Below are 24,079 nucleotides of genomic sequence, written 5' to 3'. Positions count from 1 at the left end.
AGGCTGGCGCTCTCTGGCTTCACACCCTGTCCCTCCAGGAGAGGACCGAGGGAGGGTGGTGCTGGAGACAGGCCTGGGCCGGGGCCGCACACTCAAGACAGGCGAGCCCGGGCAGGCCCTGACGGTCAGGGACACGTGAGCGGGGCCCTGGGCGGGCTCGGCCCCTGCGAGTCCCCAGGACCAGGGAGGGGGCTGTGTCTCCTTTGTCGCCCACTCCCTCGGGCTGAGGGTGCCATTCGCCCCATTGTGCGGATGGAGGTGCTGAGGCCCCAGGCTGGGGGGGGGGGACCCCAGGGGGCTGCCTCTCAGCCCCTTTCTCCCTGGGGACACAGAGGTCATGGGGAGTTCATCGGAAGGGGACTCCTGAGGTCTTCGGCGCCCCCCACCGACCTCCCAGCCGCCCCCCTCTGGCAGCGAAGACCACCTCCTTCTTCCTCCCGCACTGGCCCTAAAGTTGCAAGCAGGTCCATTTTCAGATTTTTAAACATTTTATTTTTAAAAACGTGTTTATTGTAAATAACTTTCCATGAAAAAGGTTAAATTGCCCCACAGGGCAGGAGGGTGGCTGCGGGACGGGGACGGAGGGGCTCCGGGCAGAGGGAGACTCGCCCCCCAGCAAGCACAGGCGAGGACGCCCGCCATCCCCGCCTTCCTGGTCCCAGAGGTTCTAGCAAGCTCTGCATCCCTCCCTGTTAAGCCTCGGCTATCGCTACACTCACTACATTAGTCTGTCTGTCCTCTGCTGCCCCTGCCCCCAACCCCCCAGAAGCCCAACTCCCCGCTGCGCTCTGCCTCAGGTCAGGCTCAAAGATTAGGGATTTAGGCTCCCTGCCCCAGCTCCAGGGATGCGGCCAGGAGAAGACCCCAGGGGCCTTAGAAAACCTCCTTGCCCTCCGGGCTCCCCGACCCCATTCTGCGTGGACCCTCTGCCCCCTCCCCCCAGCCCCACCCCGCCCCCACCCTTCCCCAGCCCCAGGGAGGCTTTGCAGGGAGAGGCCTCCAGGGGGTTAATTTGCTGTCACCTAATTAGCATTTGTTGTACCTGGGAACTTTCTCTGGATAGAGACCTGGGGAGGACAGCGGGAGAGGGAGAGGCGTCGAAGCTGAGGTGCCCTGGGGCGGGCCCTGTACTGTTGCTCCCCAGCTTGCCCAGGGCCCCTCCAGGTGCAGCTCCCACAGGGCAGGGTCCTGAGCCCTTTGCCGGGGGCTGGCGAGAGGAGGAGCCATGAAACACTGTGTGTATGGGGGGAGTGAGGGGGGGCCGGGGAGGCAGCAATTCTGGACCTGGGCCCCCCGGTCCCCCGTTCTCAGCCTCCGGGGCCGGAATCTGAGGGCAGCCCAGGCTGGGGGCCGTGGGGCCTCGTGGGGCCAGCCTCGGGAGACCTGGCCCAGCCCCCGCCTGGGCGGTAGGGTGTCCCCAGGGGCCTGTGCTGGGGGGCAGTCTGGGCCCTGACCTGGGCACTGTCCGGAGGTGGGGCGGGGCCCGGCCTCTTACAAGAAGGCGCCCACGCTGGCCCAGTCCTGCAGGTCGGCCGCCAGGGTGGCGTCCCCGGCCTCGAAGAGGGGCTCCGGGGGCAGGCAGCCACTGCCACTCTCGTCCCAGGGGTGCTGCAGGAAGGACGTGGCCAGGAAGGTCTCGTCGAAGTCCAGGCTGTCGGCGGCCTGCTCCCCCGGAGGCCCCCAGGTGGCGGGGCAGTCGATGTGGCGGCCGTGGACGGTGAGGTCCACGTCCCCGTGCGAGGCGGGGCTCAGCGGCGGGCTCAGCTCCAAGGCCTCCAGCGCGCCCAGCTCGCCGCCCAGGGCGCCGGCCTCGAAGATCGCCTCCCAGTCAAAGTTGCCTTTGAGGGGCTCCAGCTCGCCCTGCTCCTCCTGGGTCAGCAGCAGGGTGCTGGGGGCCCGCGGGACCTTGGCCACCCGCTTGGGCAGCGGCTGTTTGCGCTTATGGCCGAGCCTGCCCTCGCCCGCCCCCCAGCCCGCCTCCCCGGTGGCCTCCTCGAACTCCCGCAGCAGCTGCTGGGCCTCGGTGTTGACGGTCAGCGGCCCGGCCCACGGGGCGGCGCGGGGCTCCTGCGAGGCCTGGCGGGCAAAGGCCGGGTGGATGTGGACGGGGGGCAGCCGCCGCTTCTTGAAGGCCCCGCTGAGCAGCCGCTCGGCGTACTGGGGGTCGATGCGCCAGAAGCCCCCCTTGCCCGGCTCGTCCTTCTCCCGGGGTACTTTGATGAAGCACTTGTTCAGGGAGAGGTTGTGGCGGATGGAATTCTGGGCGCGGGGGGGAGAGGAGAGAAAGAGGTCGCTGGGTGAGTGGGAAGGGCCGGCCATGGGGGGCAACGGGCGCTCCTGGCCACACGGGAGGAGGGACGGACGCAGCGCTCTGACCAGTGACTCTGGGACACCAGCCACTGGGCACCGGGAGCCGGGAGTGCTGTCGGGGCTTTTGTTCCCTGTTGCCGGGATATCTGCCTGCTCAGTCATCCGAGCCCTGAGCCGCGGGGTGGCTCGCCGCGCCACCCCACCCTGCCCTCCCTCTCTTACCCCACCGCTTGCGGCCTCTGGCCAAAGGCCTCAGCTCCCCCAGGGCCTGGACGGCCATCTCACTCAGCCTGGGTCTGGCGGGCCCTCTCTGTTTGTGCAGTGAGTGGGTGGGTTGAGGCAGGGGTGCGGGGAACGGGGCTAGCCGGGGTGTGAGGGTGTGTGCTCCGAGCGTATAGGGATGAAGTGCGGGGGGACCTGATGACTTTTCCTTGTTGTTGAGCCGGCTACCTGCCAGCCCGGGCCCTCGCCCGCATGGCCCCTCCTCCCACCCAGGCTCTGAGGCCACAGTTGATGATTACCCAGCCTAGAGGCCCTGAACTCCACAGGTTTGGGGAGGGTGAGGCCTGGGGGTGGCTCTGCTTTCTCACTGAGGGTACAAATGGCGCTTGCCCCAGAGTCAGGGCCCACACAAATGTGGAAGAGTCTGGGACTGCCATTTTTGCGGTCTGCTCCCTGCGGGTGCCCCGGGAAAAAGTCCGGATGTTCTGGGGCCTCCGTCCCTAAGTAGCCCCTGATTCTGATGGCGGCAGACTCGCGTCTGCATGGCCTCAGATCACCATCCTGCTTTGTTCATTCCTGGGTGCATCGTCTTGTCCAACCCATGCTGGCGGACAGGGTTTTAGAGCCCAGAAGGCAGGGTGGGTGGGAGGGTCGCGCCCCCTGGCAAGGCTGGGATGTTTACATGGAGGCTCCGGCCCCTTGGCTGCTCTGTGCCAGGTTCCGGAGACTTGGAACACGAAGCCAGTGCGGCAGGGAGAGCCCCTGTGGAAAGCACCTGGCTCAGGTAATTGTCCCCCCAGGGAGGCTGACTGAGAAGAGGGGGAGGACAGGAGGCAGGAAACTGGGGAGGAGTCGGGGTGGGGGGCTGGGGCAGCAGCTTTACTTTAGGAAGGCCCCATAGCCCCTCTGCTGGGACACAGCTGGCCTTCACACCCCACTGCCTCTCCCCAGCCCCAACCTCCACCAGCCCATTGAAACAAGACAGGATGCAGAGCCTGGCAGGGGCGATGCTCCAGCATCCGATTCTGAGTCGGGCCTTGACAAGTGACCTTCGGCGGGGCGGTGTCTAGGAACTCGAGGACTTGGGACAAAAATGTGTCCCTTAGTCCATCATCCTCTTAGGGGACCATGTGCACACACAGTCTGGCCCTGGCCTCTGGGCTGGGTCTACTGGATGAGTGACAGGTGCTTCCCTCATGAATTTCGGGGTCTGCATCCTTTCTAAAGCCCTTTAAATATCCTCCCTCTCCTCCCTTTCTGATGTCAAAGGAGGGACAGTTTTAATCCCTAGGCTCCCTTGAGGTCCTTCCTCGATGGCCTTCCTCCCCTGGGCCCTGGCTGCACCAAGCCTACTTGGCGTGCGGACCTGGAACCTGAGTCCAGTCCACCCAGGCATGGGGAGGGAGGAGGGGAGCGGGGAGGGAGCGGCCGCCACCCGCGCCTCCCCTACCTGCCAGGTGGGATCAGCGTGGCGGAAGTAGCAGAAGTTGTCCGTGATCCACTTGTAGATGGCCGACAGGGTGATCTTGGTGGCCTTGCTGGCCTGCATGGCCATGCAGATGAGCGTGGCGTAAGAGTAAGGTGGCTTCACATTCGGGTTGGTGGCGTAGTCCACGTCGTCGGGGGGCGGGGCTTGCAACCCCGGGGGCGCGCTCCGCGACGTGCACGACGACGTGGGCTTACCAGGAGTGTGCGGCTGCCCCAGGCAGGCTGGATCCGCCGCCAGGGGGGACCCCGGCGCGGCCGAGCCTGGCACCTGGTGGTAGCCGTGGGGGTCGGTGCCCCCCGGCGGCAGGGCGGGGGCCTTGGCGTTGAGAATGGAGAATTCCTGCAGCCACTGCAGGCTGGTCAGGCTGTCATCCAGGGCGTCGGGCTCCTCCAGACCGCCCTCTGGCCCGGCCTCCTCCGCCGCCCCTGCACCCGAGAGGCGTAGCCAGCTCTCCGCCATGTCTGCGGGGACTCTCCGAGGGGGCGGTCAACATCCACGGGCTGAGCCGGGGGTAGCGCGCCGCGCTCTCTAGCTCTCTGACTCCCGCGGCTCCAGTTACAGGGCCTCCCGGACGCGCGCTTCCATCCCGCGGCGACCAGGGGGTCGTCTCCTCCGAATATGAATGCGGTATCTGCTGGGGAGGACCACAGCGGGAGCTGAGCGCTCTCCCCCACCCCCGAGGGGAGCGTGTGTGCGAGGCGGAGGCTCCCCGAAAATCGTCCCCGCTGCTGGGGAGGATCTGTTCTGGCCGAGGTCTGGGAGGCAGAAGCAGTGCCGGGGTGGGGGTCCGACCCCCCACTGGGCCCGTCTCTCCTTTCTCTCCGAGGTTTTAGAAGAGACTTTGGTAGCCAAAGGAGGGGACAGCGAAGGGGCCTCTGAGGCTATCACCTTCTCCTCCAGAGTAGGAAATCAGCCCCCCTCCCCTCAACAAGTGGAAATGGGGCGAGGGAGTCCGGGAGGGCAGTATCACCGGGCGGGGAACGGGGAGGTCGTCTGGTCTTTGAAAAGAGGTATTAGGATGGGGGATAATAGGGAAGGAAGGAAACAGGATAGGAGTTACAGGGGGGCGAGAAGTAAGTGTCCCCCAAACTCAGATGTCATTCCCGGGTCCACCACTTCCACCGAGGGCGGATGGGAGAGCGGGCTGGCACGGACACTCTCCGTCCCGCGGCCACTGCCGTCTCAGTCCCTTACCTGGCTCAAAGCGCAGCCCGGACCAAAGGAAGGTTCTGGAAGAAGTTCCTTCCACCCCCCGCGGCTCTCTGTTCCCAGCTCGAGGGCCCCGCCAGCGCCTCTTGTCGCCCCCCCAGCTCGACGGCGCCTCTCTGAGCGCCCGTGGCCCCCCGACCGGCATTAAGTAGCCGCTGCAAAGGCTTCTTCTGCTGTCATGGCGACGCTCCGCCCCCGTAAACAGCTTCCGCTGCTCCTATTGGTCAGCACGTTTCCAAGGAGACCGCGGGCTCTGGCCACTCTCTCGGGCGGTAACTCTCCTGGAACTCCCTCCTTCTGCCGCCCTCTCCCGCGCCACCCAGCCCCCTACCCGCCACCGCGTCCCGGGTCCGCGCATTCCCGCCCGAGCGCCCCGCGCAGGGCTCGGAGAGGCGCGCGGCTCCCGCCCGAGGCGCAGGGCACGCCCGCGAGCCGTTTGGCCCCGCCGCCGCTCTCCCGGCCTCGCTCCCTTCGGTCCCGGCTGCTCCGGGGCGGCCCAGACTGGGAGCGGGTTCGGGCTCGGGCACCGTGTGCTTGGGGTTTCCTTTCCTCTCCTCTGGGCTCACGTTCCTCTGCCCTTTCCCACCCTCCCGACCCCGAGCGTCGTCTCGGTGCCCGCAGGCAGGCCCGACTCTCCGATGCCACCTGCCGCTCGGGGCCGCCGCCGGGGCTGCACCGATCCCAGACGCCCCGAGGCGGGTAGGGTTTCCCGGTAAGCGGCTCCTTCCCCAGCCCTGTACTCAGCAAGGCTCCCGGAAGCTGACTTTCCAGAGGCTTCTGCGGAAGGGCTCTCCCTCCTTTTCAGATAGCGGAGGAAACTGAGCGGGTGAGTGAAACTCAGAGAAGCCACGGACTCGCCGAATTCTCTTCGCAGGGTCATTTGCCCCGTTAGTGTCACCAACTTTTTAAGTGGCAGGGACTAGGGGTGGGGGGACACCAGGGGCCTCCTCGTCCCTTCCGCCACCAGCTTTCGGGCTCTTCAATTATTGAGGAGCTGCAGTGGCAGAAGTTACCCAGTTCAAGGGTGAGGGTAGGGTGAGGGCTCCTTACTCACGCCTCTGCCCAGAAGCAGGAGGGCAGGGTGGGAAGCCTGTGCTCCCGGGGGGGGGGGGGGCACGTCAACTCCCGCCCCCCACCCGGGACCATGGCTTTCCCGACCCCCTGTCCTCTCACCCCCCTCCACTTCTAGATTCTCTTGAGTAAAAATATTTGAGCACTGGACAAAGTCAGAGACTTTCACAAACACGCCAAGGGCACAATTAACAGCTCTCCTTCCCTTGTAAACAGTTTTATTCGTTTTTAAGAATCATGCAGCAGTCCGTAAATATCGCATCCTTGGTGTCCCCACTGTAGCGTGCCCACGAGTGTACTCCAGCGAGTGAGGGGTACACGGATGGCACAAGCAGGACACACACGCGCACGGGCACACACCAGGTGTGCAGGTCCTAAAGCCAAGTGATCAACCAGCATGCCAGTGTCAGGCGGGCAGGACGCGACTCTCTCCGGGTGAGACGGCTCAAAGTGTGTGGGTCTGTGCCCAGGAGATGCCCCAGGGTGGGCATAAATTCTGTGGGTGGAACTGGGTGAGGAAGGGAAAAAGGCCAGGATGGCCACACCACCTGGAGGCCAGCGGAGAGCCCAGACTTCGGGCTGGAGTTGGTGGGAGGAGCCACAGGCCTCCAGGTGGTCTGCGCCCTGGAGTGAAGAGCCAGGCCCCAGCCCCTTCTGTCTGGGTCAGCTGCTCGGGACACGACGGTCTCCAGGTGATGCAGTGGGGCAGTAGGGTTGGCAGCTATTCCCTGACCGGGCTGACTAACGACCAGCAACTTTGGGTGGGATATTTCTGCTTGCCGAAGAGCCGAGCCGAATAAGAACAAAGAGGGGAAGGAGAGGAGAGAGAGAGAGAGATGGAGGATTGGTCTGAGGAACAGGAGTGAAAGGGCCATTTCTAACCCAGGCATGTCTTGATTATGGAACCAAGGCCTTGAAGAATCTTCGTGAGCCTCCTGCTGGGGGGAGGGCCCAGCATGTGCTGTGAGGAAGGACACAGGCAGGCCCTCCTCGGAAGAGGGTGATAATGGGTTCCTCTCAGGGTTCCTGGCCACCGTGGCCACTGTTTACCTGCATCTCCTTCACCTCAGGTAACACCACACCGTGACTACACAACCTGCCAGGAGAGGCGGGGAGGCTGTGTACCACTGCCCCAGGCTAAGGGACGCTCCCCATTCCCTGGGGCTTAAACTTCAAGGAAATCAGGAAGTGGGGTTATTGCTCCAATCGCAAACACAAAAGGGGCTGGAGGAATGTTGGGGGAAAGAAAAGACAAGGGCCGGAAGCAGCAGAGTCCCTCGCAGGACCTCACAGGGAGAGGGGGACAGGGATTCAGGACAGAAGCTTTGATTCCGGTGTGGTTGATGTCATGTCTGTCAGGGCAACAGGCCTTCCCCCAACCAGGGCAGGACCTGAGGCATAACCACAAGGCCTGACAGCGCAAAGAAGCCACACAGAAGGTGCAAAGATTGCCCGGGCACTGGGCTCTCTTTGGGGTGTTGGAAGCAGCCCTGAAAAACTCCTTCAGGGTAATGACTCCAAATATGAAGACAGGCTGTCACGACAGGCAGAGCCCAAGGCCCTGCGGCGTCTCGGCCTCACAAGTGGCTGTACAGGTCTGACCTGGCTTCTCAAGCTCACGCTCCGCTAGGAGGCCACCTTTTCCCAAAGCCAGTCAACAACACATCTGTCCAAGAACCAGCTAGAACCCACTGGCAACACTGGTGCTGAAGAAGAAGGAGTAAGTCCCAACAGCTTACAGCCCGGCCTTGCTGTTTCTGACTTCTGTCTACGCGCCTTACATGGGGCCCTGGAGGGGTCCGGGGCACACAGCTTGAACAGTATCTCTGAATCTCTAAAGAGCCTGGGGAAGGACTACCTCCCCCGCCCCAGGCTCAGCGGATCTGGAAGGCAGGGGAGGAAACAGGGAAGGAAACCCCGCGGGACAGGGAGGCCTGTCCATCACCTCCCCATCACCGCTAGCCTCAGCTCGGCAGTGGCTCCAGCACTTCCTTTTGGACTCCTGGGCACCAGTGTGGGGCCACGGTGCCACCCCCCCTCAGCCTATTTCTTCAACCATTAGCACGAAGGGGCGAGGACCGGGACAACAGGTGTAGGACGCCACCTGACGGGGTACAGCGAGGAAATGTGAAACTATAGGACAGCTAACACAGTGCCTGGCACATAGAACGGGCCAAAAATGTGGGTTTTTTTTTTTTGAAAAGTCACCTTAAGATGGCATCCCAGGCCTTCATAAACGCACCTGACCCTAAACGGCCCTCCTCAGGGGGATTCACGTACCTGGGGGATTGTCAGATCCAAGGCCGCCTCCCTAAGCAGACAGACACACCAGGCACGGGACACAAGCTCTGTGACCAGAAGCAAAACTATTTTCTCAACCAACCTTTTGGTTGCCACCGTTTCTCGCCCTTGACAAAGGAGCTCCTAACGCTTTCTGAGGGAAACTTGGCTTTGAGTGCAAAATGGCTTTCCCTTCTCTCAGGAGCCATCCCCAGCTCCACCCTCAAATGGAGGGTCAAATTGCTTATGATGTTTTAGAGACCAGAAAATGCCAGACGGGTGTCTGTAATGAAGCTGCCAAAACTCTAGGTCCTGTCGGTGTGCCCCGAAGGAGAGAAAGATGGGAAACAAGCAGCCTGTGGACCTCGGCTCCCCCGGAAGATCCAGATTGGGGGGAGACGTTCCAGAAAGGCTCTGCAAAGGGTCTCCTGAGCTGCAGTTCGTTGAGAGGCTCCAGCCCACAAGGAGAGGGGAGGCTTCCAGATCCTTCTGGGAGGGGAAGGGGCATGGTTATGGGGACCGGGCGAACCTCCATGTCCAGCTTTCATCTGGATGCAGTGTTCGTGCTCTCGCGGAGGACACGCAGGAGGCCAGCAGCCCAGTGAGGCCGGGATGGAAGGTGGGGCAGGAGGGAGCCCAGGTGCCCGGGCTGGGGCTCTCAGACGGCCAAGGGACCCCACACGCAGGGCCTGTCCTCGGGGTCCTCCAGGCTGCTGGATGATAAGCGCCGACGCTGAGTGTTCCGACGACTGACAATGTTGTCATCGGCCTGCCAGGTGCCTGGAGAGGAGAGAGGGGAGGGTATAGGAGCCGGTCTCTGGCCAGGTCCAGATGGCCTCTCCAGCACGATGGCCCAGGAGTGCCCAGGAGTTCGGCACGGAGGTGGGCAGCACGCGTGTCATCTGAAACTCCCATGTGTGTGCCACAGCAAGGGGGAGAGAACTGGGCGTGGTGGGCGTGCCAGGGCGCAGGGGACGGCTCCTGTCCTAACGGGCTAGGTACGGCCAGGCCCCCGTGGAGACCGCTGACAGAGAGGAACGTGCAGGGATCTCTTGTTCTGCAGACTTGCCCTGCCATCTACTTCTGTGTCTTTATTTGTCCGAAGTGTGCCTGTGTGTTATGGTGGAGAGGAGAAAGAAACCAGGTCTAGCGGAGGTTTTCGCAGGAAGCAGTGGCGGGGGTGGGAGAGCATGTTAATGCGGTCCTAGTCGTGTTAGTGTTTGCTGTGGGGGCTGGGGGGAGGCAGGAAGGGGCTGGTGGCCCAGCAGAGCGCCGGGGACAGAAGGCCATGGGGGAGCTGGTGCGATGGCTCCAGCATCCCTCCTGCCCCAGGTCACCATCAACCCCAGGAGACGCCAGCCCGCGGGCCCTGGGATCCCCGGCGTCCCCTAGGCAGCACCCACTAAACTTCTCATCCTCCCCCAAATCTGCCGCAGCTCCTGTACGCTGAGCACCGGCTGCTGGGGCCGGAAGCCCACCCTTGTCTCCCCTGTCTTCGGAGCTCTGGATTTAATCCATCACGACCTCCTGCTTGTCTGCTTGTGGTCAGAAAACCTGGGCTTCCCTCCCGGGTCCTTCCTGCCTGGCTGCACGCTCCTGGGCAGCTCACTTCACTGGGAGGCTTGCTTCTCCCACCCGTCACGTGGGGGCTGAGGGCTCATCTGGCGGGACTGACTCGCAGGGGTGCACTGAACCACCAGCCCCCACGCTCTCTTCAGGCCCTCCCCTCTCCCAGGGTCTCCCCTCAGCTGTCCTCTGGAGGCAAACAAACTCATCCAATCCCGCCAGGACAGCACGAACCTCCCTGAGAGGCAGAGCCCCTGGGTGAAGACCTGACTGCCCGGGGCCCCACGCCTGCCACCTCCCCCTCCCCGCAGCCCTCCGGAGCTGCACCTGCCGCGGCCCGCCTTCACAAGGCCCCCCAGCCTGGGGAGGCACGCGTGCTCCACGGTGCCCCCTAACCTGTCCCGCCGCCACCGTGCACATCTCACACTGCAAGGGAACCGGGAACCCCTGCCCTCCTCTGGAGCCAGCCTGGCCTCTTGGAAGATTCTAGTGGGGGACAGACCCGGCTGCCCGGGTGCACGGTGGTGGGCAGGCCCAAATCTCACTGTGCTCATGTTTCAGGGGGCTGTGCTCCAATGTCTGGGGCCAGCCTCACGGAAGAGCCAGCCCAAGACTCCCTAATGGTCCGAACACTAGGATTAAGTAGGTATAAACTGCTTATTTCCCCTAAGGGTCCTGGAGTGATCATCCATCCTAAGGCTCTAACATCAGCCTGTGAAGGTGGGCCCCCGGGGAAGAGAAGCGGGTGACACAGAAAATTCTTAATCCAGATGGAATTTGGAGATTTCTCTTCCCTGGAGTCTGGGACATGGGTCAGAAGTGCTTTCCCCTCTAAGGGTGGCACTCGCAAGCATGACGAGATGAAGAGAAGGCAAGGCTGTCCTTTAGCTTAGGAACCCCCAGATTTTAGTATATGTGCTGCCGAAGTGAGCACTCTTAGGAACCCCCAGAATGCAATGAGTTTTTCGTCTACTTAGAGAATTCGGTAGATCTCATACCTAGTCCTCAATGTTTATGGGGCAGGACTCCGGCACGGCGGCTGTTCAGTGGGAGAGACCAAAAGCAAACGGTGAACAAGAGAGAAGACACACAGGCACGCACACATCACCATCCATGCCGCTGCCAGCCAGGGCGCCACAGGACACCGGACCGGCAGGCCGTCCTGACTCTGAATTCACGGGAGTCCTTGCTCCCAGCTCCACCGCTATAGGGTCCTTAGCAGGGTCAAAACCCGCTCCTTCTGGAATAGCCTCAAGACTCAGAGCTCTAGTATCTGCTCTCCCTGGCTTCTTGATCGACTCGGTGGCGAGGGGGAGGTTGCACCGCGATAACGAGGTCCCCCCCTGCCCCGCAAGGGGTCTGATGAGCCCCCAGTAAAACCCTGCGACCGCTCTCCTGCCGCTCCACCGGGCCCTCCAGCCAGACCCTGGAGCTTGGCACTGAAAATCCTTCTTGGAGACAGCAAGGGGCTTTCCCTTAGGGCCCATCTAGAGGAGAGACAGGAGAGTAGAGAGACCTCTAGAGGTAGATTTGGGGAGCATACTTAGGGGGGGTTGCACACCCCCTTTTCCTGCCTCTACCAAGCCACGGACGAGACATGAGCGCTAGAATAGTTTGATGGTCTCGAAGAATTTCCAGTGGAAAGAGGAACCGAGTTCAGATTTCCCTTCGTGTCTAGGACGCGTAAGCTTTCCTAGCAGCATCTCCGTCTCAGGTCACAAGGCCCGAAGAGAGGAGTGAACTGAATTTCAGGTTTCTGTAGGTGTTGCTGTTTCCTTAGGGACCTCCACTCCTGCACAATGAGGTCATTTAAAAATATATTTCTAATTCCACCAAAAAGCCCTAATGATTTTTGCTTTTTTTTCCCCCACCACATACGCTACCCAGAACCTGTTCACAGACTTATCACTGGTCCCCTGGCCGCTGTCTCACCACCTGTGTGATATTCCTTCCAATTCCCCAGAACCACATCTACTCAGCCTGGCTTCACAGTTCTAACCTGCTCACCACCTGCACCTGTCCACGTCAACTTCCTCCCTCTGAGACCTTCTAGAACAATCTCAGATCATGCCACCCCCTTGGTCTTGGGGCCCAAGAAGGCTCAGAAGCTTCTTAGGGGAAGAAGGGCTGGCGGGACACGGGTGCCCTCTCAGTGACACTCCCACGAGTGTGATGCGAGTGGTGAGGATGGGGACCCCTGTGGTCTTTGTCACCAGCTGGGTCTCCCAGCAGAGCGCGCGTGAGCGTGGGGAGGGCGCGTGTGGCACAGAGACAAGCATGGGATGCTCCCCGCAGCTCGGCCTCTCCTCGGCCCTCCATGAAGGGAGCGGCGCCACTTGGAGAGGGAAACAGACTCAAGCGGAGACCAAGTGCCTGAGAAGGCGTCCTGACGGCCGCACAGCCTGCAGCCGGCCCGGCCTGCGGGCATCCCAGGCACAGGGCGGAAGTGTGGACTGGGAGCTGAGCAGGGAGCTGAGCCTATTTATTCCACGGGACTCACACAAGTGGACACGCCTGCTGTCCACCCAACGGATGCTTCCCGGGAGTTCCCCAGCCCGCTGCAGCAGTGTGACGCCAAGAGCAGAACCAGGGAAACAGTTCACCAAGAGAGCAGACGTGCCTTTGCCCGGAAGACACCTCAAGTGCTTCCACCCAAGTCGCTCTCCCGACAGGCCTCACGGGCATTTGGTTGCACGACTGGCCTGAACAGTGAACCGAGTTTCACCTCAGCCCACTGGCCCCTGACAGCACCGTAAGGAACCCCAAGGGTTCTTTCCTCTTCCCGCAAGCAATCCCGTAGGTGGAATAAATATCAACAAGCAGCTGGCCGAGGGGGTCGGGAGGAGGAGGAAGCAGAAGGAACAAGCTCCACTGCCCCAGCATGGTTGGCTTGAACAGTTCCCAGCAGCTCCCTCTGCCACAACTGGGAGGGGGGGGCTTGCCCTTCGGGGTGGGGGTGGGGGACAGGAGCCTAGCCACCGGCTATAGAGTGGCCACAGACCCAGGGCAGAGAGGACATAGATGTCATCTTCCCCGGCTTGTGACATGGGATGCCCATTCAAATCCTCCTCACGATGCTCGCCACAGAAGTGTCCCCATGTTCTGTGGACGTGCAGGGATTAATAGATCCTTGCAAATACTCTTTTTCGGAGAATCTATCGAATGCAGGCCCTTGCCAGTTAGGACTGGAGACACAAGCAGGAGCCTCTGGGAGGTGCGTGCGCCCAGCAAGCGTGGTGTGGGACACAGCGTGGCCGGGGGGGGCGGGGACAGTGCTGGCGCGGTGAACATGAACTTCCACACGAAGTCTACGTAACAGAAATGAGCTTCAAAAGAAACAAACCAGACAGACAGATTTACGTTTGGCAAAAAGACGTGAAAAACAAACGGACAGACGGAAGCGAGGTGAGGAGTGGGAAGGCAGGAAGTGACGTGTGCCCGGGCCCCACGGCTCCAGTCCAGGCCTGACTGGGCCACGCTCCCTCCTCCACCGGCAGGCGGGAGAGGCAGGAGGACGGACATGGCATCTTTTGGCCTCACGGAGCGTGAGGAGTCCTGGGCAGTGTCTTCAGGACGTGCTAAATAGAAAACAACTGGAGAGAGGCCTTTGAAAGGCGGGAGAAAGCATCTTCTGGGAATTACGGCTTCCCGGCCACCAGTCTGCGTGGGGCCAGGCGCGTGAGGCCTGGCGTCCCTCACAGGCTGACGGACAGCGGCCGCCATAGGAGGCTGGGCCGCTCCAACGCCTCTAGCCGTTTCGCTGAGCGAGTAAAGCACTGGACCCGTGATGTGATGTGGCTGTCCTAAAGCTCAAGTAAGTCTTCATTTCAGGGGATGGTGACAAGATTACAGACACCACCGTGTGGAGGGCGGTCTCTGCTGTGAGACCAGGAGGGCGGTTTTGACCTAGTCCGCCTGGGTAAGGCATGGCTTCCGAGAAGTGGTTCGTGGAGCCCTTGACCGAGCACACGGACTAGAAGGACGTGAGTGCTCGGTGATAAGCACGGCTCCTGCGCTAGAGGCACCCCAGGTTCAGCTTAGCATCAGAAGGGACAAGGGGGACGCTGACAGTCCTGACCAAATTCAAAGTTAGGGCTCCAGGGAGCAGAGTCACCCTTGACCCCTGACCTTTCTTTTGCGAGTCTATTAAGTACAAGGCGACTGGTGACCCACAGCTCCCTGGCTCAGAAAGCCATGTGCTAATTAAAACCACATAGGCCTTCAAATCCCTCCCTGCTCCTAACTAGACACATTCCTTCCGAGAAGCTAGGGGATCGGATCCCCTTTTCAAGGGCTTAGGCTATCTTTCAAGACCTTCCCAGAGAGGCAGGGGTCTGCCTCAAACTTCCTCTTGATGAGAATAAGACCAGGCCACCTGCCGTGGGACCCCCAGGATCGGGGTGGAGGGCAGCACAGTTGGGCCAATTTGGAAGGAGAAGGGGCTTTCCTGCTGTCTTCCTGTCCCAAGAGTCGTGCTCAGAGCAGGGTTTGCTCTCTGCACAAAGTTCAAGGACTCTCCCGAGGCTGCCTCACTTCCTTCCTGCATCTGGCTCCAGCACCGGAGCACAGCCCAGGCCTTCTTGCAGGAAGGGCAGGGCAGGAAGGTGGGTGTCCCAGGGTGAGAGCCGGGGAGCGAGCAGGGGAGCGTCTCCCACCAAGTTCATGTTCTGCAGACTGCCACTCACCGGGTAAGCAGACCTCAGGGCACAGCTTATTGTCCAGTGCTTTCACGCTGGCGATGCCAAAGTCATTGTTATTGTCACACTCCATACCTAGAAATGCGCATGTCCTCTGGCCTGTAACGGAGTTAATGCAGTTAGAGAGGGGCTGGCTATATTTTTTCTCTGTTCTGCTGTCCTTAAAAAAAAAAAAAAATCTTAAGGATGGAGACAAAAAAAAAAAAAAATCAAATCATATGTTAAAAAAAGACAGTAATTAAGTGGGTAGAGGGTGGACGATAAAGGAATCAGTTGTGTGGGCCTGTGATTTTGCCCTGTCCTGCCCTGTCTCCTGCTCTGGGCCCTGGGAGGGCTGAGGGATGTGGGCTCCACAGAGAGCCGCACAGGGCGCAGAGAGAGGCTGTCCCTGTCCTGCCGGCATCTGCAGGGGCCTGTCGGGTGTTTGCGACCACAAGGCTCTGTAAAACGATAAATATGTAAACCAAAAACTTAAAGTCTCAGGTTCCATAATTTTGCGTATTAGTCGGGATCACCACATTCACAAGATCGTGTTTTGTTTTCTGAGGAAACGTACTTTGTTACTTTGAGTATGTTTCAAGGGTCTGAGCAGAAACCTACAGACGTGTAAAGGGAAGAGGAAGGTTTCAGATTTTTTTCCTAGCTCTCCCATGCCTCCGGTTTTCTCTTGGTGGAAGGGAGAGGAAAAATCATAAATCCGTCGTGTGGGCTACGGAATGTCAGGCAGAAACTGCCCGCCACTCTGCATTTTTCAGAAGCGACCATTCTGTGGGGTGGGGTGATCACAGAGGGTGACTAGGGAACCTCGAGCACTGACGGCATCCCCTGAGTCCATGAGGGGCCCGACCCTGTCTTGGGCTGGCGTGCAAGTGTGGCAGAGGCACAGTCTTGGTGGCCAGGCCCTCCTTCAGGGCGACGGGGTCAGGCGAGAGTGGTCAGGCCAGCATGCACACCTCTGAACTCCCCAAGCAACGGCCAGCTAAAGCAGAAGCAGCTAGGATGACAAGTGCATCCGGGCTGGGGTCCGAGTCTGCTTTGGAGGTGCCCTTCTGCGGGAGGCCCCTCAGAGCAGCACAGGGCAGAGCTGCGGGCTCCTGGGTAGCGGGGGATTCCCAGGTGGATTCTCCCAGCCCCGCCTCCTCTTCCCACTTCTTTGCTCTGTAGATGGTTCCCTCTCTCCCAGACTTCCTGGACACAAAACGCTTCCATCTGAAGGTGTAACAGAGGCCTGAGTTACAGTGAAGAAAGTCGTTCTGACAGCTTACAAATACTTGTCTGCGCCGAGCCTCGGGCGTTGGACTTTCTCACACCTTCTCAGTGCCCCCTGGCCCCAAAGGTCCTAACCCTCTGCTACCAAGACGTCTCGGCAGCCCCTTTGCTAAAGCAAAACCAAACCAACTGCCTGGCAGGCCTTTCTTCTGAGTGGAACAAAGTGTTCGGCTGCTGCTAACATCAGGGCCGCCAGAGCAGCTCTGCGGGCCTCGGCTGGAAAGCGGAAGCGAGGAGGAAGGTGAGGGGGTGCCCCAGGAGCTGCCGAACCCCGTCTACGCAAATACAGAGCTCCCCACAGGCCTTCTGCAGCGGCTGCGTCCTGACATCCCTGGCGCTGAGGCCTTGAAAGAGCCAAGAAGACCACTGCGGTCTTCAAATCCCCTGCCCGCCCTGCTAGTCCATCAAGAAGACAAGCTTTCCCCAACGGCCACAAAACCGAGTAGAGCCACCGAGTCATACCAGGGCCCCTCTCTGTACTCCTTAAAGAACACCCAGGAAAGAAATCGAGTAAGAGGGAGCAAGAGACCAGGTCTTTTACCATCTTCCTGTGTGGGCGATCCGTCCTCTTCTTCTATAACATCATTGCCCTAGGACAGAAGGAAGGCGCTATGAGTCTATAAAAGCAGGAAAATGGACATAGTGATCAGCTGAAAACGGAAGTAACTGGCCTCATGGTATCACTTCAGCGTCTTCGTCCAGGGCGTTCAGTCCCTTCTGTGTCTGAGAAGCCTAGGGGGCCTGGCAGAGGCGGAGTTTGCTTGGGGAGGCACCGGTCTGCCGGTAGGGACCAGGACTGAGGCCCGTTACTGCTGTACCATGGGGATGTCAGGGGTGACCTTCGGAAGAGTTCAGCTCATACCGTCTCTTGAAGGTGGACATAAACATTGCCAAATGACAGACTATCAGAAAGACTGTAAAACTTCCAGAAATTCCTCGGACCCCAAACCCTATCCAGAGACTCCCATGACAGCATCGGGCTCAAGGTAAGTTCTAGTGCCCTCACTGCGACCGGGGCTTCCTGAACACCTCCGCCGGGCCGTTCTGTGGCGAAATGTAATCCTGTCCCCTCCACCTGTCATGGGGCTCCTGGGTGAGTTTACAGTTTATTTATTTTCTAGTCATCTCTACACCAGCGTGGGGCTCGAACTTACAACCCTGAGACCAAGCGTTGCATGTTCCACTGACTCAGCCAGTCGGGCACCCCTGGGTGAGGATATAGAGCTGGTGGAGGGGGGCTGAGGGAGGCTAAGACCAGGTCACTGGGGTCTTCACGTCTTCCAGTGCCAGGCGGTGCCTGCGACACACTCTGTATGAGCACTCAGTGAACGAAGGACGGACACATCCTCAGGTCCAGGGTCTGGCCGGGAAGCGCTCCCTCTAGGACGCACCCCACGCCTACTACATGGCGACCAGTGCACTGTGCTAAGGGACAGTCCATGGACCAAGGTGTGTGGCTGCTCTCCCCTCTACGCCACAGCCCAGCCCGAAGTGAACCAAACACACTGCCTCGGGAGGCTGCTTCCGGAATGGCCCCCAGCCCATCGCATCCCCCGCCAGTGCCAACGGTCCCTCTGATGGGGGGAGCCCTGCCGCCCGCCGCCGGCCGTACCTCTGCGTCGAGCTCTTCGGCGGCGAGGCCGACAAAGTTGCTGTCCGGAGACGCCCCCGCCATCACCTGCCGAAGAGCAAACCAGAAATCAAGGCCCAGACACCCCTGCTCTCCTACCCAGCCCGCAGGGCAGCAACCCCCAACCGGGTCCTCGGGACAGAAGTGGCACCAGAGGGAAGAGTCAGACGTGAGGAGTCTGAGTCAGCGGCCCCAGCTTGTTTTCCACGGCACCCCCTTCCGAGCGCGGCCGGGGCCTGGCAGGAATCCCTCGCAGGCCCCGGGCTGAGCTAGTCCGGACGCGTGTGCAGCGCGCCGAGCAACAGAGACACTGCCCGTGCTCCCCCCTTACCTCTCCTTCTTCCGAGGGGGCCCTGCTAGAGGCCTGGGGCGAAGGGAGAGCCTCGCCGTCTTCCTCAGTGCCAGGGGCGACGTAGGAGCCGGACATGGAGGAGACCGTGTCAGTGCTGATCTGGGAGTGCTGGCTCTGGGAGGACACCATGGACATGACCGACTGGGCCAGGCTGCTGCTGGCAGGGTCTGTGCAGACGGGCGGAAGGAAGGAGCCGGGAGGTCAGGCATGGCTTCTGGGAGCGGCTTCCCCGTGCTCACGCAGAGGGGACTCTAGTGGCCTCGCCAGGCCCTCACCGGCCGAGCACTAGGCTTCAGGCCTTCCGAGGCTCACACTTTGGAGCCGGGGGCAAGGATCTGCTTGTCCCTGACTCAGTCTTCAAGGAGCCTGTGACAGCAGGGTCGGGGGTAAGAGGAGTCCCCCTTCCCCCCACCCCCCGTCAGCGGAAGCCCTGGGCTCTGGGAGGGCCTAGGCAGCCTAGGTGTCATCCTGCCAGCCCCAAGTCCCTCTGGAGGGGCTGTGACGAGCACCGAGGACTGGGCTGCAGAAGAATGTGCAGTCGCTCCCGCTCCCTCGTGTACCTTCCGGGGAGGAGATGGTGGAAGAGAGCGGCGTCCCTGTGCAAGACGACTGGTCAACAGCTCCCGAGGATGACAGGGTGAGATTCTCGCTTTCTGGGGTTACCCCGCATTCCTGGAGGGACACAGAGGAAGGGGGTGAGGGCCAGGCCCCGGGGAAGGAGGGGGACACCGGGAGGGCCTAGGGCCCCAGCGTCAGGAGGCTGTGTGCAGAGCACAGGCGGTTTCTCTTTCGTCCTCACTCTCCCCCGGCCCTGGGCTGGAAGGGCTGCCTCCCAGGGGAGGTGCCAGCCTCAGTCAGCACATCCTGCCGGAGGCTCAGCATCTGCTCGGGCCATACAAAAGCTGGAGCTCAGGTGACACAGGTCACCCAGCAGCTGTGACACGAGAACACCCCGGGTTTCCCGGGATTAGAAACCGCTTTCCTTCTGAAGGAGAACACAAAACCAGCAGAGGCCTCACTGCCTGCGAGGCGGCCCCACTTGGATATGGGGTTGGTTCCAGCTCTACTGACCTCACAGAAATACCGCCTTTGCACCACCACCCCCCAAGCCCCTCCTGACACCCAGCTAGCAGCCACCTGTGCCAAAACCCCCACCCTGTCCTGGGCAGATGGGGATTCTGTTCCTACCCCCTTTCTCCAAGAGTTCTGTGGTTTGGGGTTTTTTTTTTTTTTTTTTTTTAAGTAGGCTCCACACTCAACGTGGGGCTCGAACTCGACCCTGAGATCAAGCACTAGAAGTTCCACCACTTAGCCAGCTGGCGCCCCAGGGAGCTCTGCTTTCATCGGAGCTCAGACACTGTGTCCTGCCCGAGTCAGGGAGTTCTCCGGAGGGCTCAGCTGCTCTCTGGGGGCCCGGTCTGCAAGGGCATCAGAGGGGCCTTCGTGGGCCATGATCCCACACACCCCTGGCCTGCCCAGTGCCCCAGCTTCGGCTCTGGGCCTTTGCACAGACTGCCCCACCCCCTGGACTGCTTCTCTCGCCTTCCTCTGGGAGTCCTAAAATGCCAAGATCCAGCTCACATGCTACTCCGCCAGCACAGATCCCTGGGCTTCTCCACTTAACATGATCTCGTGTGTCTCTGCCACAGACCACGCTGTCCCTGCCTCATGGGGGGTGGGTGTGCTCTCTAGAGCGAAGATTCGTTCATTCAGGGGTCCCTGGGTGGCTCAGTCGGTAAGGGGTCCGACTCTTGGTTTCAGCTCAGGTCATGATCTCCTGGATTGTGGGAGGGGAGCCGTGTCAGGGGCCACACTCAGCGGAGTCTGCTGGAGATTCTCTCCCTCTGCTCCTCCCCCTACTGGGGTGCACACACCTGCTCTCTCTCTCACAAGTAAATGAATAATTCTGTTTTTTTAAAAGAGTTGATTTATTCATTTGGCAGAGAGAGAGATCACAAATAGGCAGAGAGGCAGGCAGAGAGAGAGGGGGAAGCAGGCTCCCCACTGAGCAGAGAGCCCGATGTGGGGCTCGATCCCAGGACTCTGGGATCATGCCCTGAGCCGAAGGCAGAGGCTTTAACCCACTGAGCCACCCAGGCGCCCCAGTAAATAACTCTTTAAAGAAAAAGCATCATTCACCTACCCAACAAATACATACTGAACAACCATATGCTAGACCCAGTGCTGTAACCTGTGCGCCTGCCCCGCCCCCAACTAGCCCTCGAGCACCCAGAGTCGGGGCCCACCTGATCACATTCGCCCGTCGCAGTTTACCTCGCTCACGGCCGTCCAGACAGCAGGTGTCCCAAGCCTGCTAAACAGAGCCTGCGGGGCTCGCGGGCAGTACCCCGCACTGGGCTCCCGGCGCACTTCTGCCGGGCTCCGCTGCCGCCATCCTGTCCCTGCAACCCGCTTTCCTCAGACATTTGCACACTCACTCTCTCACCTCCTTCCGCCTCTGTCCACAGACGACCCTTTAAAGACAGGAACCCCCACCTCTAGCCTGGAGCTCCCTCTCTCTCCTGACTCAAGGACCCAAAGCCAGTTTTTACTGCCCTGGGGTCCATCCCAACCCCAATATCAAGACTGTCGGCGCCACAAGGGCCAGGACTTCTGTCGTCTGCTTACTGCTACTGTTCTCAGCGTACAGAACAGTGCCTGGCACGCGACACAGGCTCGATCTACGCTGGAAGGATGAATGGAAGGAAACCTTGGCTGCTGTCTCGAAGAAAGTTCCGAGGTGCCTGGGAGTGAGTGAAAGCAGATGGACCTGGAGAGGCAGGCGGGACGGAAGTACCTGCCGTCCAGCGTCCAAGAAACAGAGACCGGGATTACCTCTTCCAGATGCTGCGCGGACGGCCGCTGGGAGAGCTGGGTCTCTGACTCACTGCAGGAGTGCTCGTCTTCCTCCTCACGCAACACGGAAGAATTCTGGGAAACAGACCTGCGAAAGTCCGGGGAGAGGAGCCTCTGAACCCGGCACCCGGCATCCGTGTAAAGAACAGAACTGGCCGCACCTGTTAGCCAGACTCCACAGGAAGAAGGGGGCCCAGAGGAAAGGGGAGGGGACGAATGGAGCAGGGGAGGCGGAACCCAGGTCTTAAGAAGGAGGAAAAGTTTGGAAAGAGCCCTGGGGAGGGACTGAGAGCTCTTCTGGGTGTCAGAAAATCTCCATTTTACATTTAACTCCTTCAATAACTTGTGTCCAAACCAGGGAAAAACCAGTGACATTTTCAGGGTCTTGATGTTCTTTTTAAAAAGATTTTATTTATTAATTTGACAGAGAGAGACACAGCAAGAGAGGGAACACAAGCAGGGGTGGTGGCAGAGGGAGAAGCAGGCTTCCTGCCAAGTAGGGAGTCCAGTGCGGGGCTGGATCCCAGGATCCTGGGATCAAGACCTGAGCTGAAGGCAGACGCTTAATGACTGAGCCACCCAGGTGCCCCTAGGGTCTCAATATTTTTATCTATAATACACGCTCCTTAACTCTGCCACAGAAAGTTTCTCATGACTTGTGCCTGTTGGTTTTTAATGGGTTTAAATGCTGTTGGGTTTAAATGCTTAAGAGTATAGGTGCAGATCACAAGTTTCCTTCCGTCTTTAGACTGAACGATGCTCCCCACAGGCCTCAATGATCCTAGGGATGTCCTCTTCCCTAGACCCCCAGACCCCCCACCAAAACCACAGGAGATTTGCCTGTCTGGGTTCTACTAAGTACCCACATGCCACCTTATTTCCACCTGAGTGTTAGCCCCAGGTCTTCCATGAAATGAAAAGCTCTGAGAACAGCCCAGCGGGTCCGCACTGGCCGGGGGACCCAGTACTGAGCAGGGGAAGACGAGTGAAAGCGTGTCACCAGGGACCCCAGGGGCAGCGCGTCACCAGGGACCCCAGGGGCAGCGTGTCACCAGGGACCCCAGGGGCAGCACTGTGGAGCACCAACCACTCACTTGGAAAGATTCTTTTTGAGCTTGATTCCTTGGCTGCTGCAGTCAGACAGGCGGTCGAGCGGGGAGCGCGTCCTGACGGGGGGCAGATGGCCCTCGCTGCCGTAGGCAGGCAGCATTCCCGACAGGTGGCCGTCTCCTAGCACGTGAAGGGCAGGGGCTGCTGGGGACGGGGTGAGGGGCCCATTGAGGGCTTCCAGAAGAGACACCACTTCATAACCTGGTGGAATGTTCTCGGAGGACTAGGGGAATCAGAGACAGGTTGAAAAATTAATTAAGTGCTCTTTGTTTTACGGCAGGATCGTGTTCCTTGCTCTACACTGAAAAAATGTTTTCTTTTACATCTGGTCTGGCAAGCGGAGCATTTGTAGAAGAGTCCAAAGAAGGAGAAAATGTCAAAGAAACACCTATTCCCAGATTCTGCTTACAGATGGACTTCTTAGTAGTGTTTGTTTTTTGATTGTAATGGAAATATATGTTCATTACAGGATAAACCCATGAAGATAAAAAAGAAGGGGGAGGGGAAGGAAGATTCAATAATCAAATCGCCCAAAGTACAACTTTCAGTACCATTCTGGTACGCTTTCTTCCAACCTTTTTCTCTGTATGGTTTACAAAGCTACACTCTGTAAATTACAATTTTATATCCCCTATATGTCAGAAAACATAAATATTTCCCTTCACAGAGTCCGTATTTCCTAACTCTTCTACTGGTGCTGGGGATTTTGCTGTGTCCAACATTCCCTCCTATAAACCACATTTGAGGAACATCCTTGTGCACAAATCTTTATCTTTTTTGAAGATTCGATTGGCTTTATTAAGCAATTTGTGAATCAGGGAGCATCCATCCAGCAAAAGAGAGGTGCTCCCACAAAACCCTTTTTTTCCAGATTGTGTTCTTGATATTAAATTCTTAGGTCTTTGATTATCAGATATAAGTATTCTTAAGGCTCTTGATACTTACAGCTACTCTGTTTTGTTTCTTCAATGACCCTTCCAGCCACACTCCTATAAGCAGTACAGAGAACCTATTTTAACTGCTTTTCCACCAGCATGAAGTCTCTCTCCCTTTTTAAAAAGATTTTATTTATTAAAAAAAAAAAAAAAAAAAAAAAAAAAAAAAAAAGATTTTATTTATTTATTTTAATGGTTTTCTTTTCTTTCTTTCTTATTTTTCTTAAAAAAGATTTTATTTATTTCTTTGACAGAGAAAGAGAGAGAGAAAGAGAGAGAGCACTAGCAGGGGGGAGCACCTAGCAGAGGGGGAAGCAGGCTCCGGGCTGAGCAGGGAGCCGGATGCGGGACTCGATCCCAGGACCCTGGGATCATGACCTGAGTCAAAGGCAGAGGCTCAGCCCACGGAGCCACCCAGGTGCGCATGCCATCTATCCATCCGTCCATCCATCTGTCTGTCTAAGAGAGAGCACACAGAAGTGCCCTTGTGGGGCAAGTGAGTGGCGGCGGGGGGGCGGGGGAGGAGAATCTGAAGCCAACCCCTTCCTCACTCAGCACTAAGCCCAATGGGGCCTCTATTTCAGGACCCCAAGATCCTGACCTGAGCCAAAGACTTAAGGGACTGTGACTGCGCCACCCAGATGCCCCCCACCCCCACTGCCATGGAGTCTCTTTGAAAAAGCTTTAGAATCTGAAAGGTGAAAAATGGTATCTCATTTTAATTCATATATTGAAGATTTTTAATATGGCTAACTAAAAAATAAGATATTTAACCAGCTAAGCATCCTCTTCTGAGGATTTTTTTTATAATCTTAATTTTTTTCCCCACTCCTGAGAATCTTAAATAATATCCTTTGTCCATTTATTTTCTGTTTGATTCATAGGAGCCACGGCAAAGATATTAGGCTTCTCTCTGCTATAAACGTTGTGAAGACATTTTTTTTTCTTTAAATGATTCATGGTTTGCCTTTTAATTTTAATCCTTTTTACACATCTGAACTTTTAATATTTTTATGTGGTAAAATCTACACTTTTTTTTTTCTGTAGCGTTCTTCTGCTTTTAAGTTTGGAGAGTCCTCTCCC

The 24,079-nt window shown here is 58.8% G+C and overlaps 2 protein-coding genes and 1 long non-coding RNA gene across 7 annotated transcripts in view; 1 reads left to right on the top strand and 2 right to left on the bottom strand.

The window, feature by feature from the left end:
- Nucleotides 1-469: 469 nt before the first annotated feature.
- FOXJ1 (forkhead box J1) lies at nucleotides 470-5,496 on the bottom strand. Of its 2 annotated transcripts, none has more exons than XM_059150323.1 (3): nucleotides 5,216-5,496; nucleotides 3,983-4,655; nucleotides 470-2,259 (listed from the first exon to the last, which is right to left on the bottom strand). In XM_059150323.1, the coding sequence occupies exons 2-3, from the start codon at nucleotides 4,478-4,480 to the stop codon at nucleotides 1,492-1,494; spliced, it is 1,266 nt and encodes a 421-aa protein (XP_059006306.1). In that variant the 5' UTR covers nucleotides 4,481-4,655; nucleotides 5,216-5,496; the 3' UTR covers nucleotides 470-1,491. The 2 variants fall into 2 exon arrangements, with proteins under 2 accessions (XP_059006306.1, XP_059006305.1); XM_059150322.1 differs by having other exon boundaries at nucleotides 3,983-4,652.
- Nucleotides 5,497-5,507: 11 nt separating this feature from the next.
- On the top strand, nucleotides 5,508-22,729 carry LOC131817020 (uncharacterized). Its single transcript, XR_009348280.1, has 2 exons — nucleotides 5,508-6,056; nucleotides 22,342-22,729. It is a non-coding gene; the product is annotated as an uncharacterized LOC131817020 (long non-coding RNA).
- The window catches only part of RNF157 (ring finger protein 157), a 79,142-nt gene continuing 63,495 nt past the window's right edge, over nucleotides 8,433-24,079 (bottom strand). For 2 of the 4 annotated variants that reach the window (XM_059150289.1, XM_059150290.1), the window contains 8 exons: nucleotides 22,046-22,284; nucleotides 20,931-21,039; nucleotides 18,656-18,767; nucleotides 18,075-18,262; nucleotides 17,726-17,791; nucleotides 16,655-16,703; nucleotides 14,833-14,943; nucleotides 8,433-9,361 (listed from right to left, as the gene is read on the bottom strand). In XM_059150289.1, coding sequence (XP_059006272.1) covers nucleotides 9,240-9,361; nucleotides 14,833-14,943; nucleotides 16,655-16,703; nucleotides 17,726-17,791; nucleotides 18,075-18,262; nucleotides 18,656-18,767; nucleotides 20,931-21,039; nucleotides 22,046-22,284 — 996 coding nt within the window. In that variant the 3' untranslated portion in view covers nucleotides 8,433-9,239. Of the gene's footprint in view, nucleotides 9,362-11,145; nucleotides 11,187-14,832; nucleotides 14,944-16,654; nucleotides 16,704-17,725; nucleotides 17,792-18,074; nucleotides 18,263-18,655; nucleotides 18,768-20,930; nucleotides 21,040-22,045; nucleotides 22,285-24,079 lie in introns of all 4 variants that reach the window. The other 2 variants (XM_059150291.1, XM_059150292.1) reach the window with 2 other exon arrangements.

This window comes from Mustela lutreola, chromosome 15 (genome assembly GCF_030435805.1).
Source record: "Mustela lutreola isolate mMusLut2 chromosome 15, mMusLut2.pri, whole genome shotgun sequence".
Lineage (NCBI taxonomy): Eukaryota > Metazoa > Chordata > Mammalia > Carnivora > Mustelidae > Mustela > Mustela lutreola.
The sequence above is the reverse complement of the archived record's forward strand: the minus strand, read 5'-3'. Positions and strand labels throughout refer to the sequence as shown.

Excerpts from the sequence above, each read along its gene's own strand:
- FOXJ1 (XM_059150323.1), bottom strand. The coding sequence starts at position 4,480 with ATGGCGGAGAGCTGGCTACGCCTCTCGGGTGCAGGGGCGGCGGAGGAG. Across the intron at positions 2,260-3,982 it reads ACGCTGATCCCACCTGGCAG|AATTCCATCCGCCACAACCT; the intron begins GTAGGGGAGGCG and ends CCCCGCGCCCAG.